General features: G+C 48.2%; 2 protein-coding genes across 2 annotated transcripts; one reads left to right on the plus strand and one right to left on the minus strand.

Annotated features, from left to right (window-relative positions):
* Positions 1-365: 365 nt before the first annotated feature.
* LOC116985689 (small integral membrane protein 10-like protein 2A) lies at positions 366-3343 on the minus strand. Its single transcript, XM_033040585.1, has 2 exons — positions 2905-3343; positions 366-2306 (listed from the first exon to the last, which is right to left on the minus strand). Exons 1-2 carry the CDS (start codon positions 3082-3084, stop codon positions 2286-2288), a joined length of 201 nt encoding a protein of 66 aa, XP_032896476.1. The 5' UTR covers positions 3085-3343; the 3' UTR covers positions 366-2285.
* Positions 3344-5290: 1947 nt separating this feature from the next.
* Positions 5291-19658, plus strand: rac1 (Rac family small GTPase 1). Its single transcript, XM_033040588.1, has 6 exons — positions 5291-5438; positions 11074-11145; positions 11720-11837; positions 15234-15296; positions 16521-16680; positions 17909-19658. Exons 1-6 carry the CDS (start codon positions 5404-5406, stop codon positions 18037-18039), a joined length of 579 nt encoding a protein of 192 aa, XP_032896479.1. The 5' UTR covers positions 5291-5403; the 3' UTR covers positions 18040-19658.
* Positions 19659-19915: the final 257 nt, after the last annotated feature.

Below are 19915 nucleotides of genomic sequence, written 5' to 3' on the forward strand. Positions count from 1 at the left end.
AGGGTTGCCGAAAGATTTTGAACATTTCAAAATCCAGCGGCGACATAAAAAATGTTGCGACACTTGAGGAAACATCACATGTCAATGTGTCGTCACGCCGCGACTATTTCTGTGATTTGATACGTCAGTCAATGATGCCGGCAGTCACCGAAAAAGTTGCCAAGTGGGACAGACCCTTATGTATTTCCTAACAATTTGTACAGAGATATAATCTAATGTTTAGGTTTTGTCCCCACTGCCCAATTCTCCAACCAGCAGGAAAAGGTCATGACCTTATTGGTTACTGTTTATATATTTAAAACCAATCAATTACAATTAGCTTTCCAAATACCCAAGAAATATAGCTGCTTTGTGTAATCTCTCTCTGTAATTTAACCCTTGGACTCCAGCCTTTATTCCGATAAATCTCAGCACTTCGCCCAAGGCCACCAGTACATATATCCTTCCTGAGGAGCGGTGCCGGCTTTTGGTGCAATTTAAATAAACTTGTACTCCAGAAACATCGATATAAAGGCCATCATTATCTTCTGTTCATTTTATTGACAGATGTAAACGGATCACCTTTGGCTTACCACACGTTTGGCTTATCACATTTAGATAAAGCTCTCTTTGATACTTTTTCGCATTAAAGTAGATGCTTTCACAAAGTACTGGAGTAACAGCGGCATCTCTGGAGACTATGGAGAGATTACATTTCGGGTCGGGACAGGTATCTCCGGCGAGGAGGAAGGGGTGATATTTCGGGTCGAGACCCTTCTACAGACCGAAACATCAAACGGAAGCATTACCTATCCGTGTTCTCCAGATATGTTGAGTTACTCCAGCATTTTGTGTCTTCTTTTGTAAACCAGCATCTGCGGTTTCTTGTTTGTATGTTTAAAATATATTTGGGTAGGTACAAGGACAGGAAGGGTTCAAAGGAATGTGCGCCATAGGCAGGCATTCAGAACTCCTTCCTCCAGGAAAAACAGTCCCGGCCTGTGCAATCTCTCTTTCTATCTCAGGCCTTTATCCCCAGGCGATATCTGCAGCTCCTGTCTCTCCAAAATGGCTTACATGAGGGTTTCAAAACTCCTTCCACTGACTCAGGGTCAAGATTGATAGTGCAGAGACAACCTGCCCACAGTGATAGAGGACTGAGTCACTGTTGCTGTCCAGAAGTTAATGAAAAGCAGAACTCACCTCAATTTTTTTTACAGGGTTGGGATGTTAAAATATATTGAACAAATCTTTAAAATAAATCTGTCGAGCTGCTAAGACAAAATTGATGATTTGTATTCATGATTTATAACAAACTTGAAAAATATTGAGATTTAAACAGCCTTCTCACCAAAGATATTTTTTTACAAAATTGCACAAACAGATACATTTGGGAAACTGGCTACCTCATAATCGCAGAACCTGTACTGCATAACTTTAATTTACCTTTAACTACATCATGCCACTGAACATCAAGCAGAAAAGCTCTTAATGCATATCCACTGTGTTGCAAATTAAACATTTCAGATCAGAAAACAGCGATTTGTAGATCGGAAAGTCTGCGCTCCAATGTGTCAGAGTCTGCCGATTCTTCAGAGAATGATGCGGGACTATTCAAAATGAAACACATTCTTCAGAGTTTGAGGTCACCTTGTGACAGTGTTCAATCCATGTGCAAATGAAAAGCTTAATTTGTCTTTTAGCGCTCCCCTCTCTGACTGCAGCCTCTCCAACAACCAGAAAGTAGCAAAGTGCACACACGCCGCCCCCAGATTGCACTGTAACCTGAGGAGTTCCAAAGCTTCATTCGCTCTCCACAGACAGTCTCTTATTGTTGTCGTGTTCAGGCTTACAAAGTGCTCATCCTGACTTCTCTCCCCACTGGCTTCACTTGGAGTGCCACACACCGTTTGGAATATTCTTGACGGAGTGCGACTTTGAATTTGCAGTCCTTTTAAAGAAAGGGGCTTTTTCCTATCAGTGCACAGTGACTGCGCACACTCTGTTCTCACCCCAGGTCTGTCTCTCAAAGACAAAGTGGCTCCAAGCTTCACATTGAAAGCCCGTGACTGTGTGGAAAGTACACAGGCGCTCAGTGCTGGCTCGCAATTGCAGACATTGTTCCCTCTGTCACTGCTGTCATCTGATAAAAGCACAAGAGCTGAATTATGAATGATATCCTCCGATGTATTCACACTCTGCATATTCGAATATAGTCCGGTTATTGACAATTAGCAGTGAATGATGAGTAAACGTGAATTTCACAGTCCAGGACTGAATTAACGCAAAGACACCGAGCAAATTAATTAGTGGATCTCAATGTGAACCTTTAAAGAAATAAAACATGAAAAAATTCAATTCATGGTCACCATCCCTTACTGTTGCTCAACTACTCCCCCTGCATCCAGATTCAGCAATGTCCATTTCTCATCCCTCCTCCAAACCTTTTTCCTGTCTCCCCTCCTTTCCATCCCTCCTTCACTTCTCCCTTCTCAATGCCCAAATCCCCATTGACATCCCATTCCCTCAACACCCCCCCACCCATCTGCCCCCTTCAATGTCAGAAAAACATTGGCATCCAACCACACATTACATCCCTTGACACCCAACCATTCCCCTCAATGCACTATTCTCATTTACATCCCATCCTCCATGCCATCATGCAGACTTCACCCCATCCCAATCCCATTGACATACTCACCCTCTACGACCCCTTCCTCCTCTCACTCTCCATCCCTTGCCTCATCTGCCTCCATCCCTCCTCCTGTCACCCGTCTCCTCCATCTATCCCCTTACCCCTCCAGTTCTGACCCCCTCCTCCTCTCACCCCTCCAGTAATTCCCTTATCCCCTCCAGCCCCCTCCTCCTCCACCTCTCACCCCTTCTCCCTCCCTCCACCTGTCACCCCCTCTCCCTCCCACCCACCTGCAGGCGGACGTTCAGCATCATGGAGGCCACCAGGTAGAGGTAGGGGAACTTGAGTCGGAGCCTCCACGCCAGGTCGAAGAAGGTGATGAGGGTGCGGCTCAGGACCTTGGCGAAGTTGCCGTAGGCGAGGAGCGCGGGGCGGCTGCAGGTGAGCGCCAGCTGGAGGAAGCCCGCCATACAGCGCCGGGGAACGGACTGGACCTCCAGGCCTCAGGCCTCGGGCCTCAGGCCCCGGCGCCGCGCATCGCCCGGCCCTCGGCCACGCAGGCCTTCCGCCCCTCGCCCCGCCTACTTCCGCCCGCCGAACTTCCGGGTGGAAGTTGGGGGCAGAAAGTTGGACAAAGTTTCAAAAGTTTGTAGAGGCGGAAAAAAAAAGGAGTGAGGTGGTAGCAAGATGGGCAAAGGCAGCGTTTAAAGCAAACTCAGGGCAAAGCTGTGCGTGAAGCAGCGTCACAATATTACAGAGAAACGCATTTAAATCATCACCTGGCATTTCACTGGTCTCTGAATTAACCTGCTTGAAGCTCTGAGGCAAAGACTTGCCTGTAAATCTGACGAATCTATTTATCTATTGCTTCCTCCAGGACTTTAGTTCTTGGAGCGCAGGACGACAAGGGATATTCTTATAGAGATGTATGAGATCACGAGGGAGATCATGAGATCAGAGAGGTTGGGCAGGTTATGAATTTATTCATTGGAGAACAGGATGTGGGGTGACCTTATAGAATTGTATAAGATCATGAGGTATCCTGGACAATTGGGAGAGGCTGGGCAGACTTTAATCCTTGCAGAGCAGGAGACTCAGGATGATCTTCTAGATCATGAGAGAATAGATAGGTGAACGCACAAAATATTTTCCCCCGAGTAGGATAATCAAGAACCAGAGGACATAAGTTTAAGAAGAGAGGGAAAAATGTAATAGGAACCTCATGGTTAACCTTTTCACACAGAGGGTGGTGAGTATATATAATGGTCTGCCAGAGAGGTAGTTGAGACAGGTACTATAACGACATTAAAAAGATATTTGGACAGGTACATGGATATGAAATGTTTAGAGATACGGGGCAAATGTGGGCAGGTGGGACATCTTGGTCTGCATGGGCATGTTGGTCCAAATGATCTGTTTGCTTGCTGCACGACTCTGACTATGTCTCTGTTCTGAAGATTCACGGTATCTAGTTGCATGTACCTGGGAAGATTTTATTCCATTCTAATAAAACTAAGATATCAGTCTTTTCAATTCACCCTAACTGGGGTACAGTGAAAAGTTTTGTTTCGCCTACAACCCATCCTTTTTAAAAAACTTTTCTGACATGATTTACCCCTCCAAAAATCTCTCCTCTACTACCAGTCTGAAGAAGGGTCCTGACCTGAAACATCAACTGCCCATTCCCCACAAAGATGCTGCCTGGCCAGCTGAGTTCCTGCAGCACGTTGTTTTGTTAAAGATTCCAGCACCTGCACATCCTTGTGTCTCAGTGGAGACATCTTTTGTCACAAACTGAGAGCACACTATTTGTAACATTCAGATAGAATAACAACATATAGTTCCCCATTTACATTTCACGTCCCCTCTCCGTACCTGAGTTGTCTCCTTTTCACTCCAGCCTCAGTTACTTATTCCACCCAATGCAGACCTCCCCCCCCCCCTCTCCCTTATAATCAGTCTGTGGAGAAAGGTCCTGACCAACTGTAACAATTTAAAGATAATTTCCGTAATCACTCTTTAAACCACCAGGTGGAGCGAAATGAGAGAGGGACAGGGAGAGTTTCCTAATTTCAAGTAACACTGCATTCCATTCCCTCTCTCTCTCCACCCCACCCAAGTCGCGCCAGGTTCCCGTTCTCACCCAGCTAACAATGGCCTGCTTCCTTTATCAATAAACTAACAATGGCCTGTTTCCTTTCCTTTTTTGCATATCTTTCATTCATTTGTTCTATATCTCTCGTTTCCCTCTTCCCTGACTAGTATGAAGAAGGGTTACGACCCGAAACGTCACCCATTCCTTCTCTCCAGAGATGCTGCCTGTCCCGCTGAGTTACTCCAGCATTTTGTGTTTTCGGAGCGAAATGAGAAGCGGTGCAGGCAGCTGTGCAGTAACGTTGGGAGCTGATGAGCGGGGCGGGAGGGGGCGCTGTCGGGAAGACCGGGCGACGCTGCACTGCCTTTGGGTGCCACTGGGAGCCGCGATCTTGCTGGGCGCGGGGGCGCTGCAGTCCCGCAGTATTCCGCTCGGGGGAACCCGACGGCGCTGCAGTTGCAGTTCCTTCTTAAACACAAGGCGCTGAAGTCTCGTTGGGTGCAGCTGGGCGCGGGGGCGCTGTCGGGCGGCGCTGCAATACCGATGGGCGCCGCGGGGCGGGCGGCGCTGCAATACCGATGGGCGCCGCGGGGCGGGCGGCGCTGCAGTTGTGGAAGTGTGGGCGGCAGGGTTGGGCTGGACTTCCGTTAGCGAGCGAGCGAGCGAGGCCGAGAGGGAGAGGAGCGCTGGTCTGATGCAGGCGATAAAGTGTGTGGTGGTGGGCGATGGGTGAGTGTCGAAGCCGTCGCTGCTCGTGTCCAGCTTCTTCTACACCGACCCTGGCGCCGCTGCAACTCCTCACACCCACCCTCTCCGTCCCCACCCGCCGTCTGGCCTGCGGCCCCGCCCTCAGCGCGCTCCCCCTTCCCCCCCTCTACCCCCCTTCCTCCCCCCCTCCCCCTTCCTCCCCCCCTCCCCCTTCCTCCCCCCTCCCCTTCCTCCCCCTCCTTTCTTCCCCTCCTTTCCCCTCTCCCTTTCCCCTCTCCCCCTTTCCCCTCTCCCCCCTTTCCCCTCTCCCCCCTTTCCCCTCTCCCCCCTTTCCCCTCTCCCCCCTTTCCCCTCTCCCCCCTTTCCCCTCTCCCCCTTTCCCCTCTCTCCTCCTCCCCTTTCCCTCTCCTCCCTCTCCCTTTCCCCTCTCCTCCCTCTCCCTTTCCCCTCTCCTCCCTCTCCCTTTCCCCTCTCCCTTTCCCCTCTCCCTTTCCCCTCTCCCTCTCCCCTCTCCCTCTCCCTTTCCCCTCTCCTCCCTCTCCCCTTCCCCTCTCCTCCCTCTCCCTATCCCCTCTCCTCCCTCTCCCTTTCCCCTCTCCTCCCTCTCCATTTCCCCTCTCCCTTTCCCCTCTCCTCCCTCTCCCTTTCCCCTCTCCCTTTCTCCTCTCCTCCCTCTCCCTTCCCTTCCTTCCCCCCCCTCTCCCTTTTTTTTTTGCCGCACAGTGTCAGAGACCTGGGTTCGATCCTGACTTCGGGTGCTGTCTGTGAGGAGTTTGCACATTCTCCCTGTGACCATCGACTGCTCCGGTTTCCACCCACGTCCTAAAGACGTGTGGGTTTGTAGGTTAATTGGCGTCCATAAACTGTCCCTAGTGTGTAGAGAGTGGATGAGAAAGTGGGATAACACAACTAATGTGAAAGGGTGATTAATGGTCAACGTGGGCCGAAGGGCCTGATTCCAAGCTGTATCTGTAAATAAAAGTAGCAGTGAGAAGAGGGCGTGGGCCAGATGGTGGGGATCCTTAATGATAGATGCCGCCTTCTAGAGGCAGCGCCTCTTGTAGGTGCAAAAGGGTCCCGACCCAAAACGTTTAGATTCTGGAGTAGTTCCTGAGGATTGGCGGGTAGCAAACGTAACCCCACTTTTTAAGAAGGGAGGGAGAGAGAAAACGGGGAATTACAGACCAGTTAGTCTAACATCGGTAGTGGGGAAACTACTAGAGTCAGTTATTAAAGATGGGATAGCAGCACATTTGGAAAGTGGTGAAATCATTGGACAAAGTCAGCATGGATTTACAAAAGGTAAATCATGTCTGACGAATCTTATAGAATTTTTCGAGGATGTAACTAGTAGCGTGGATAGGGGAGAACCAGTGGATGTGGTGTATCTGGACTTCCAGAAGGCTTTCGACAAGGTCCCACATAAGAGATTAGTATACAAACTTAAAGCACACGGCATTGGGGGTTCAGTATTGATGTGGATAGAGAACTGGTTGGCAAACAGGAAGCAAAGAGTAGGAGTAAACGGGTCCTTTTCACAATGGCGGGCAGTGACTAGTGGGGTACCGCAAGGCTCAGTGCTGGGACTCCAGCTATTTACAATATATATTAATGATCTGGATGAGGGAATTGAAGGCAATATCTCCAAGTTTGCGGATGACACTAAGCTGGGGGGCAGTGTTAGCTGTGAGGTGGATGCTAGGAGACTGCAAGGTGACTTGGATAGGCTGGGTGAGTGGGCAAATGTTTGGCAGATGCAGTATAATGTGGATAAATGTGAGGTTATCCATTTTGGTGGCAAAAACAGGAAAGCAGACTTATCTAAATGGTGGCCGACTAGGAAAAGGGGAGATGCAGCGAGACCTGGGTGTCATGGTACACCAGTCATTGAAAGTAGGCATGCAGGTGCAGCAGGCAGTGAAGAAAGCGAATGGTATGTTAGCTTTCATAGCAAAAGGATTTGAGTATAGGAGCAGGGACATTCTACTGCAGTTGTACAGAGTCTTGGTGAGACCACACCTGGAGTATTGCGTACAGTTTTGGTCTCCAAATCTGAGGAAGGACATTATTGCCATAGAGGGAGTGCAGAGAAGGTTCACCAGACTGATTCCTGGGATGTCAGGACTGTCTTATGAAGAAAGACTGGATAGACTTGGTTTATACTCTCTAGAATTTAAGAGATTGAGAGGGGATCTTATAGAAACTTATAAAATTCTTAAGGGGTTGGACAGGCTAGATGCAGGAAGATTGCTCCCGATGTTGGGGAAGTCCAGGACAAGGGGTCACAGCTTAAGGATAAGGGGGAAATCCTTTAAAACCGAGATGAGAAGAACTTTTTTCACACAGAGAGTGGTGAATCCCTGGAACTCTCTGCCACAGAGGGTAGTCGAGGCCAGTTCATTGGCTATATTTAAGAGGGAGTTAGATGTGGCCCTTGTGGCTAAGGGGATCAGAGGGTATGGAGAGAAGGCAGGTACGGGATACTGAGTTGGATGATCAGCCATGATCATATTGAATGGCGGTGCAGGCTCGAAGGGCCGAATGGCCTACTCCTGCACCTAATTTCTATGTTTCTATGTCACCTATCCATGTTCTCCAGAGATGCTGCCTGACTTGTGTCTTTCCTCATGTTGATGGGTGGGGCTGTGCTCATGATGGACCAGGCTGAGTCCACCTCTGTCTGCAGACAATTGCGTATTCATTAAGAGTTGACTTTTGTTTACATGCTTTCCCTGGCCTAACACACCCAATACCTCACACAATTCCTAGCCTTGCCCTTCACTTTGCCCAACCTGATGATCCCCAATTTTGACCTTTAAACACCATGGGATTGGCTTTGCCTTCAGATGTGTGTATTCATAAGTCTACACTCCCTGGCCTTAACCCACTACCCTCTTTAAAAGCAAGACATTGTCAAGTAGCTAAATCAAAACTTTGAAATACTTTGTAGCATTTTATCAATACATCATTGCCATTTCTAGCAATTTTTTCTATGGCTTGTATAACCCCACGGCTATGAATCAAATCCAGCTAATTAAAACAGGAACGTGTCTGAAGTCTTGTTCACAATCCCACACTTGGTTCAGTGTCTCATAATCGGATCCCAACACCATCTTTACATTCCTAGCTTCTGTTTGTACAGCGGCACTTCACATCTGCTTCCATTTGTGCCTGTTCAGCAGATCAAAGTCAGAACTCTCTCTGTGACCTCTTGTTTTAATTCCTGAATGTTGGCTCTCTCTCTCTCACTCTCTCTCTCTTTCTCTCTGCAATCCCCCCGTGGATCACTTCCACAGCTTCTGATAAAGCACCACGCCAGAGACCCGGGTTCGATCCTGAACTTGGGCACTGTCTGTGTGGAGTTTGCACATTCTCTTATTGATTTATTATGGGGAACAAGGAAATGAGTTGAACAGGTACTTTGGATCCATCTTCCACTAAGGAGGATGCAAACAATCTTCCTGGTATACTAGTGGCTAGAGGATCTGGGGTGACAGAGGAACTGAAGGAAATCGACATTAGGCAGAAAATGGTGTTGGGTAGACTGATGGGACTGAAGGCTGATAAATCCCCAGGGCCTGATGGTCTGCATCCCAGGATATTTAAGGAAGTGGCTCTAGAAATCGTGGACGCATTGGTGATAATTTTCCAATGCTCTATAGATTCAGGATCAGTTCCTGGGGATTGGAGGGTAGCTAATGTTATCCCACTTTTTAAGAAAGGCGGGAAAGAGAAAACGGAATTATAGACCAGTTAGTCTGACATTGGTGGTGGGGAAGATTCTGGAGTCAATCGTAAAAGATGAAATAGCGGCACATTTGGATAGCAGTAACAGGATCGGTCCGAGTCAGCATGGTTTTACGAAGGGGAAATCATGCTTGACTAATCTTCTGGAATTTTTTGAGGATTTAACGAGGATAATGGACAAGGGAGAGCCAGTGGATGTAGTGTACCTAGACTTTCAGAATGCATTTGATAAGGTCCCACATAGGAGATTAGTGGGCAAAATTAGGGCACATGGATAGAAAATCAGTTGGCAGACAGGAAACAAAGAGTAGGGATTAACGGGTCCCTTTCAGAATGGCAGGCAGTGACTAGAGGGTTACCGCAAGGCTCGGTGCTGGGACCGCAGCTATTTACAATATACATCAATGATTTATACGAAGGGATTCAAAGTAACATTAGCAAATTTGCAGATGACACAAAGCTGGGTGGCAGTGTGAACTGTGAGGAGGAAGCTATGAGAATGCAGGGTGACTTGGGCAAGTTGGGTGAGTGGGCAGATGCATGGCAGATGCAGTTTAATGTGGATAAATGTGAGGTTATCCACTTTGGTAGCAAAAACAGGAAGGCAGATTATTATCTAAATGGTATCAAGTTGGGACAAGGGGTCTGGGGGTCCTTGTTCATCAGTCACTGAAAGTAAGCATGCAGGTACAGCAGGCAGTGAAGAAAGCGAATGGCATGTTGGCCTTCATAACAAGAGGAGTTGAGTATCGGAGCAAAGAGGCCCTTCTGCAGTTGTATAGGGCCCTAGTGAGACTACACCTGGAGTATTGTATGCAGTTTTGGTCCCCTAATTTGAGGAAGGACATTCTTGCTATTGAGGGAGTGCAGCTTAGGTTTACAAGGTTAATTCCCGGGGTGGCGGGACTGTCACATGCTGAGAGAATGGAGCGGCTGGGCTTCTACACTCTGGAGTTTAGAAGGATGAGAGAGGATCTTATTGAAACATATAAGATTATTAAGGGTTTGGACACGCTACAGGCAGGAAACATGTTCCCGATGTTGGGGGAGTCCAGAACCAGGGACCACAGTTTAAGAATAAGGAGTCAGCCATTTAGAACGGAGATGAGGAAACACTTTTTCACACACAAAGTTGTGAGTCTGTGGAATTCTCTGCCTCAGAGGGCGGTGGAGGCCGTTTCTCTGGATACTTTCAAGAGAGAGCTAGATAGGGCTCTTAAAGATAGCGTAGTCAGGGGATATGGGGAGAAGGCAGGAATGGGGCACTGATTGGGGATGATCAGCCATGATCACAGTGAATGTGCACTATGAGAAAGTGGATGAGAAAGTGGGATAACAAAGAACGAGTGATCGATAGTTGGTGGTGACTTGATGGGCCGAAGGGCCTGTTTCCATGCCGTATATTTCAAACAGTCAATCACAGGCAGACAGTGTTGACCCTTGCTCCACTCTTCAGGCAGCCCCATCCCTCTAGAATTCGATCTCTTTAACCTCTCCAGACAAACCTTGATATCTTATCCACGTTCTGTAAGATAAAGGGTCTTTTTCTAAAGCACTCTGTCCCTCCCCCTTCCCCCAAGCCCTCTCTCCAAGCCACCCCATGAGTCCAGTGTCCTGTGGGTGCTGGTTCTGACGCTGCGGCTGATGAATGGTGACCCCCTCGGTGCTCTGCTCACTGCCACATAATCTGCTCGCACCGTGTCTATTTATAAAGTTCCTTCCACCAGACTTCTTGGAATGGGTGCACTATCTGTGGTCACATCAGGCAGGCAGTGGTGGGGAACGGGTGAGGTCACTGGCAGATGTGCCTCTGTCAGAGCGGCCTGCGGCGGCACAAAGGCCCATCCAGCCTGGCCCGGCTCCCTCAATGTGGGCCGTCTAACTCCCCTCTGTTCTCTCCCGTCTGCAGCGCGGTGGGTAAGACATGTCTTCTCATCAGCTACACGACCAACGCCTTCCCTGGAGAATACATCCCCACCGTGTGAGTTTGCGTTTCGCGCTTCCGCATCTGGGAGGGGGAGGGGGGTTTGCGGGGCAAGAACTCTACAACCGGTCCAGGGTTCACTGGAGTGGTCGAGCGGAGGGGCAGGGGGTGTGGGGACTTGACTGAGAGACGGGGGAGCTAAAGAAGGGTGGCGGGGGCAAACGAGACGTATTGGAGAGGTGGGGTGCAGACAGTGAGGGAAGGGGGAGGGGTGTAAATAGAGGGAGAGGGGAAGGTGAGGGGGAAGAGCAGTGCACAGGGGGGGTGGGGTGTGAGAGAGGGAAGTTTTTATTTGGTGAGGGTGGGGAAGAGGGGTATGTGGGGTAAGGGGGGGTATGTGGGGTGAGGGGTGAAGCGGTGTGGGCTGTGAGGAGGGAAGTGTATGGTGAGAGAAGTAGGGATACATGGTTGAGGGGTGCGTAGGGTAGGGTGTGAGTGATGCATGGGGTGAGGATGGAGGGGGGGTTATTGCATGATCTCTGGGTTGACAGAGAAGGGTTTGGTGGTCCTTTGTGGTGGTGAGGGAGGAGGGTTTGCCTGCCCCCACCCAGCTGAAGCTGCCTCTCCGCAGCTTTGACAACTATTCGGCCAACGTGATGGTGGACGGCAAGCCGGTGAACCTGGGGCTGTGGGACACGGCCGGGCAGGAGGACTACGACCGTCTGCGGCCACTCTCCTACCCCCAGACTGTGAGTGGCGCCAGCGGGGGAGGGGTGGTGTGGATGGTGGGAAGGGTGGGGCAGAGGGAGGGGGCGACGTGGATGAGGGAGGGTGGGTTGAGAAAGAGGGGACCGTGTGTGGGGTGGGGGTGCTGCAGTGGGAGGGGTGGTGCAGAGAGGGGGAGGTATGTAAGGCGAGGGAGGTGTGGTGGGTGGGGAGGGGTAGCAAGTAGGGAGAGAGCAGCCGGTGTGTAAAGAGCGGGGTGGGTGATGGTTAGGAGAGACATATCGTAGGGTGAGCGAGCCAGGTTGTTGGACAGAGGGTGAGAGGAAGGGGGTGGGAGTTGGTAGGTAAAGGGTGTTGGGGAGGTGAGGGTGGGGTTGACGCTGTGATCGACACAGTGGGCCACAGTAGGCTTCTAGAACTAAGGAGAGAAGAGTGAAATGTAAAACCAGACGGAGGGATATAGGTAGAAGGGGACAGGGGTACGGCATGGGGGGGAAAGGGGTGACATAATGGGACAAATGGAGGAGGGGGGGGGGTGGAAAGAGAGAGAGAGAGAGAGAGAAAGAGGGCTTGTTACTGGAAATTGGACAACTCTTTGTTCACACCGTTGGGTTGTAAGCTACCCTACTGGAGTATGAGGTGCTGTTCCTTCACTTGACCTGCTGGGTTGTTTATTCACCTCGGTCTCCATTTCCCAACATCCTGCTCTTGGTTGTGTTCTGTTGTTGCCGGGCAGGTATTGTAATGACAGTGCAGCCACTCTAGTGGGAGGGGGTGTTAACTTGATCCTTTAATGGTTGTTGTGGATTTCCCCTGCCGTTTTGCATCCTCCTTGCAGTGCAGCAGTGACAAGTGGTTCGTTCTTCGACAGTTTAACCCACACCAAGTATCGTTGCCCCCATCCCAACTTTTGACACCCCTTGTTGTCCATCAGCCCAGAGGTGCCTGTGAAACGCTCCTGCTTGATATTAATCCATAGTTCTGCAATCGGGGGGGAAATTCCAGATGCTGGAAATCTGAGATCAAAATTTAAAAACCTGTGGTATTGAACGGTTCACAGAGTCATACAGCACAGAAACAGGCCCAGCTCGTTCATGCTGACCAAGATGCCCCAACTCAGGAGATACAAGGAATGGCAGATGCTGCAATCTTGAGCAAAACGCTTGAGGAACTCAGCGGGTCGGGCAGCATCTGTGAAGGGAATGGATAGAGGATGTTTCGGATCAGGACTGAAGAGGGGTCCCAACCTGAACAATTTGCCCGTGTCTTTCCCATATCCCTCTGAGCCTTTCCTATCCGCATACTTTTTAAATGTTGTTGTACCCGCCTCATTTACTTCCTCTGGCAGCTTGTTCCACACATCCACCACCGTTTGTGATGATTACAAAAAAAAAACGCAAAGTGCTGGAGCAGGCTTAGTTTAGAGATACAGTGCAAAACAGGTCCTTCAGCCCATAGAATCTGTGCTGACCAGCGATCCCTGTACACTAACACCATCCTACACATTAGAGATCATTTGCAATCTTTACCAAGGCCAATTAACCTACAAACCTGTGCATCTTTGGAGTGTGGGAGGAAACTGGAGCATCCGGAGAAAACCCATGTGGTCACGGGGAGAACGTGCAAACTCCGTACAGACTGTACCCGCATTCAAGATCGAATCCAGGTCCCCGGCACTGTAAGGCAGCAACTCTACCGCTGCACCACAGTGCCACCCAGCACCTCAAGAGAACATGGATAGGTGACGTTTCAGGTCGGGACCCTTCTTCAGATTAGACTGTTTCCTCTGAGATTCTGGGACGGACCTTATCTGTGGAAGATAAACTTCCGCTTCCCTTCTGAAGTCCTGGAACTGATATTTCTATGTTGTCCCACTTTCCCATTCACTCCCTACGATTTTACAGAGGCCAATTCACCTACAAACCCAGCAAGTCTGCGACGTGGTAGAAAACCCATGTGGTCAAAGGAAGAAAGTGCAAACTCCACACAGACAGCACCCGAGGTTGGGATCAAATCCGGGTCTCTGGTGCTGTAAGGCAGCGGCTCTTCCTGCTATGCCACAGTGCCACCCACTTAGCTAATAACGTAAAGGATAAACATGGAGAAATGTGACGAGAGTAGGTGGGCATTGTTCATGAGTTACGCCAAAGAGGTGGTTTCCGTGCTGTATGACTAACATCCTCAAATTCTTTGTTACATTCAAGCCCTGTGGAAAGTGTGAGTCTGGCTCTTTGAACCTCTGATACAGACCTGAGATTCTTTTCTGGTGCAGGCAGGGCTGGAGCGGCGTGTTGCATGTTGCAACTTGCAGCCCCACCTACACCTTTACGGGAGAGATTGTTTGAGTGACTGGCTATCCAGTTTATTTTCAGGGTGTGTAATCTGGCTGAGTTCTTAATCCTTTTACACAACCCAGCAGTATGAATGTTGATTTCTTTAATTTCAAGTAACCCCTCCATTTCCTCTCTCTGTCCCTCCCCCACCCTGGTCGTCCTCACTGTTCCATTGTTTGCATCCATATATCCCTTCGTAATCACCTCTTCCACAGCCAACAATGAACCATTGTGAGCTCCGCTCCACCTTTACTTGGTCATCTGATTTGTTCCGAACTTTTTCATACCTCTGGTTTCCCTCTCCCCTGTCATTCGATCTGAAGAAGGGGTTTGGACCTGAAATGTCACCTATTCCTTTTCTCCAGAGGTATGCCTGACCCGCTGAGTTACTCCTAATCCTTTTAACCAGGTTTAGCAGCAGTCGGGATGGCAGCTTGGGAGCCGTGATTCCCGGAAGTGGGAGAATCTGGGATCACAGGGCACAGCCTCAGAATAAAAGGACGTACCTTTAGAAAGGAAATGAGGAGGAATTTGAGAGGGATAGATCAGCCATGATTGAATGGTATAGACTGAATGGGCCAAATGGCCTAATTCTGCTCCAATGACTTAGACATGTGCATTCAGCTTACATGGGGATGCACTGCCCATATTATTACCGCGTCTTTTTGTTTTTAGAGATATAGCACAGAAACAGGCCATTCGTCCCACCAAGTCTGCGCCAACAAGCGATCACCCCGTGCACAAGCACTATCCTATACACTAGGGACAATTTACAGATGCCAATTAACCTGCACGTCCTTTGAATGTGGGGGAAAAACGGAGAAAACCCACGTGGTCACAGGGAGAACGTGCAAAATCTGTACAGACAGCACCTGTAGTCAGGATCGCAGCGAGGCAGCAACTCTGCAGCTGCACTACTGTGCTGCCAAAGTTATGGTGACTCATTCTGAATCAGCTGCTGATTGGGTTTCTCTGCAACTTTCTTTGTGCAGGGCACCCATTGCGTGTGGGGGGGTGGGGGGGGGGGAGGCGGATGGGGATAGAGATCGTAATCTACAGTGATTCTGTCTGTCTGTTCCACTACAGGATGTCTTCCTGATCTGCTTCTCGCTGGTCAGCCCAGCTTCCTTTGAAAATGTCCGTGCCAAGGTGAGTGCCAACTCCTCCCTCCACCATGTCAGATGCTTCTGTTACCGTCTTACCTGGGTGCTGCTGTAATTAAAAGTGGGGGGGTATATGTAAGAGACTGATCAAATATTTAAGTGGCTTATGTACCCACAATGAGTTCCACAAGGGTCGTTGCTGGGGCTGTCTCTCTTCTCATTGTATATTAATGATTTGAATAAAGAGATTGAAGGCTTTGTGGCCACGTTTGCAGATTATGCTAAGATAGGGGAGGGGCTGGCAGTATAGAGGAAGAAAGGACTCTGCAGAAGGAGTTGGACAGGTTAGGAGAGTGGGCAAGGAAGTGGCAGATGAAATTCAGTGCAGCAAAGTGCGGAGTCATGCATTTTGGTAATAAGTATAAAGGCGTAGATTATTTTCTAAATGGCGAGAGAATCCAGAAATGGGAGATGCAAAGGGACTTGGGAGTGCTGGTGCAGGACAATAAATTAATAACCCCAATAGTACTGCAAAAAAAACATGTGTCTTTAATACAACCTAAAATAGTCCATTGAGGGTAGTGTTGCGCAGTGTTCAAGCGCCTGACTGTTGTCAGGAAGAAGCTGTTCTGGAACCTGGTGGCCACAGTTTGCAGACTCCTGTATCTTCTTCCCGATGGCAGGAGTAAAATGAGAGTGTGTCCAGGGTGGTGTGGGTCTGATGATGCTGGCTGCCTTTTTGAGGCAGCACCTCCTGTAGATTCCTTCTATGGTGGGGAGGTCAGTACCCGTGATGGACCAGGCAGTGTCAATCACTCTATAATCTTCTTTGTTCCTGGGCGTTTGGGTTGCTGAATCAGCGAAGGGTCTGCATAAGGATAGTTTAGTTTTGTTTATTATCACGTGTACCGAGGTACAGTGAAAAGCTTTTGTTGCGTGCTAACCAGTCAGCAGAAGGACAATACATGATTACAATCGAGTTATCCACAGTGTACAGATACACGATAAAGGGAATAACATTCAGTGCACGATAAAGTCCAGTAAAGTCCGATTAAAGATAGTCCGAGTGTCTCCAATGAGGTAGACGGGAGGTCAGGATTGTTCTTTAGTTGTTGATAGGGCGGTTCAGTTGCCTGAAAACAGCTGGGAAGAAACTGTCTCTGAATCTAGAGTCAGTGGAAGGGAGGTTGGTTTATGTAATGGTCTGGGCTGTGTCCACAATTCTCAGTAAGGTTGATGATTTTACTTTTTTCCTCACCTCCCACCCCAGTGGTATCCAGAGGTTCGGCACCATTGCCCAAACACACCCATCATCCTGGTGGGCACCAAGCTGGATCTGCGAGATGACAAGGACACAATTGAGAAGCTGAGGGAGAAGAAGCTGACCCCCATCACCTACCCCCAGGGCCTGGCCATGGCCAAGGAGATCGGTAGGTGCCCTTCCCCTGCGGCGGCCTCACTCTGCCCGCTCCCACCACTCGCCACTGGGGGCTGAGATGAGCCCCGGCTGCACCACCGATGGGGAGCAGAGAGTATTAACATGGAACAGGCCCTCCGGCCCTCAATGTCCATGCTGAACATGATGCCAAGTTAATCTAATCTCCTCTGCCGGCACATAGAACATGGAACACTATAGCAAAGGAACAGGCCCTTTGCCCAACAGTGTCTGTGCCGAACATGTCACTAAGTTAAAATAATCTCTTATCCCTGCACACCGAGCATTACAGCACAAGTACAGGCCCTGCGGTCCACAATGTCGGTGCCGAACATGATGCCCAGTTAAACAAATCTCCTCTGCCTGCACATGGAACAGAACAGCACAGGAACAGGCTCTTATTCCTGACTAGAGAGCACAGCTTTAAGGTGAGAGTGGCAAAGATTTACGGTGAAGTACAGGCCAAGAGTGGTGTATCTGGAACGCTCAGCCAAGGGTGGTGGAGGAGGAGGAGGAGGAGGCAAATACCACAGTGGCATTTAGAGACGGGATGTGCAGGGAATGGAAGGATGTGGATCACGTGCAGGCAGAGGAGATTAGTTTAACTTGGCATCATGTTTGGCACGGACATTGAACCCGGGTCCATGGCGCTGCAAGGCAGCAACTCTACAGCTGTGCCATTGTGCTGCCTCTATAATTGAATAATTGAACCCCTACAGTTCACATGCTGAGGTTTATCACTTTAACATTTGAGGCCTCCCTTCCATGAGGTACGTTATCTCAGACACTTTCAGCCTCAATCCATCAGTAATCTGAGTATGTGCAGCAGCTTTGAGGCTGTGAGGCAGCAAAGATGAACAAACCCCCTCAGTTTATTTAGAAAATAGCCCGTGGCAGCTCACAGTACTTTCACTGGAATTTAAACAATTTACAGCTTTTGACCTTATTCACGATTGTTTTCACTAAACTGGGTGACACAATAAGACATAAAGTGCTGGAGTAACTCAGCAGGCCAGGCAGCATCTTTGGAGAACATGGATAGGTGATGTTGCGCCACTGTGCCGTCCACTGGGCCCGTTTCGATGCTGGACTCTTCTATGTTTTGTGCTTCAGATGGGGCATCTTGGTTGGCATGGATGAGTTGGGCTGAAGAGCCTGTTTCCGTGCTGTGTGACTCTATAACTTGTTTTAATGTTGCTGTTGTGATCTGTTTGCTCCCCCAGGTTCGGTGAAGTATCTGGAGTGTTCGGCTTTAACTCAGCGAGGCCTTAAAACGGTTTTTGATGAAGCCATCCGTGCCGTTCTGTGTCCCATTCCTGTAAAGAAGAAGAAGAGAAGATGTTTTGTTTTGTAACTCTCCTTCTCTTGCCAGTTTACCAAGCCCACAGCATTGATTCAAATATGCCAATATTTTCCCTGCATTGTGATTACTTTTTCCCTTTAGAATTGCTATTGAGCAGATACCGTCTAATTATTTTCTGATACTTACTAAGCAATGAAATAGGATCAATTAAACAACCTAGCATTTGCTCCCTCTCCCTTCCCTACCCCCTCCCGCTCTTTGCCTAATTACGCTCTTCGTATTTAAATTGCCAAATTATCCTCTATAACTAGATGCAACACTTCATTTGCACTGCAAACACTAAATCATAGAAGGATTTGCACCTTGCCGTCATCTGGTACTGTTTACAACTTTTCCAGAACTCAAACCATTACTAGCGTAGGATCTATTCCCGACATCTCAGGATCACTCCAAATTAACCGTCAACACAAGCTGGAAGTAACTGTGTTGATGTAGAATTACCTAGAACAGCTCTGACGGTGTGAACAGATTTGAACACTTCAGAGGCGACAGGTAGCTTTAGTTGGGCCTGTTATTTTTCTCTCCATAATTGCATTACATGCTAACCACATTACCTTGCTAGCTGGAAGTTGGCACAGATGCTTTATTGATGTAAGCGTTAAGTACGAGTTAATCATGTCTGCTGCTGCGTTACTTAAACTTAAAACTAACATGTGGTAGGTCTACGCCAATTACTAACTAATAAAACTAGGATGTGCTCCTGCTTTGGAGGTGTGCTTCAGAGTTTCACATTGAACCAAGCGTTTCAGTATTCTTGGGCGGATGCAGAGAAGGAAAACATGCTAGACTTTGAAGGACTTGCGCGTGTTTTTGCTGAATTCTATATTTTTAGTGAAGATACAAGCAAGGTGGTGACAAAGGCAGGAACAGATACTCGGGTTTAAAAAGAATGGTTCTTTGAAGGCATTGGATCCTAACGAGCTTCTGATTTGTATCTTTACCGGATTTTTTTGTGTATGACATATGTTTCTGAAATGGTTAACCACACAACTATGTGTGTGCCTAGTAGAATTTCATTTTTAAAACAGTAAATTTTAACTTTGAGTTGTCCCGCAGTGTCGTTCCCTGTTTTGAATGCAATGAAAGTGTTATTTTCATAAACTGGAAATTAATTACTGATGACAAGATTGCAATTTTTTGTTAACACTTAATTCTGTGACAAATGCTAACGTTACTATATATATCTTCAGCAAAGGAGCATTCTTATGCCCGTGGTTTTTATCCCTCCGTGACTGCAGATCTTAAAATATTTCCTGCTTCAATATTGAGAAACCTTAAAGACCAAACTTCTGCACGGAGTTAAAGGAACACCTTGCTTGTCCTTGTGCTTGGTTTAATTCTACCATAGACGCCTTATCTAAAATGTACATAATCCCAATGTATTTTCTACTTAATTTTTCTAAAGGTTTTGTTCTGTGCATGTTACCCATCTGTTCTGGAACAGTGGATTCCACCGATGGGGAGAGGAACAGCTGGTAACAAAAATTAATCTGCTTTTTATATAAACAAGTGTTAAAATGTTGAAAAAAGAGGAAGTTTGCTTACATTCTCAATCACTGTTCTATGTTTACTGTGTGATTTAAATAAATGGTGACTACGTTGATTGGTTAGAGATTTGCATGTGATTTATATTGTCAGCAATACTTCTGTTCAGTAAGACATAAACCAAATTTCTCCACTGTGCCTGATGTGTTTACCGCTGGCCCAGCTACGTGACAGGAGGGGGTACCTTTTGCGTGAGTTGTTTGAGTCAATGCCTTGGACAAGAGAGATATAGGGAGGAAAGGTCAGAGGTAAGTGGCTTGTAATAGTCTCACAATTAAGTGTTGAGATAAGGAAGATAAAATGTCTGAGGAAAGTACAGTGG

Source organism: Amblyraja radiata, chromosome 22 (genome assembly GCF_010909765.2).
Source record: "Amblyraja radiata isolate CabotCenter1 chromosome 22, sAmbRad1.1.pri, whole genome shotgun sequence".
NCBI classification, from domain to species: Eukaryota; Metazoa; Chordata; class Chondrichthyes; order Rajiformes; family Rajidae; genus Amblyraja; species Amblyraja radiata.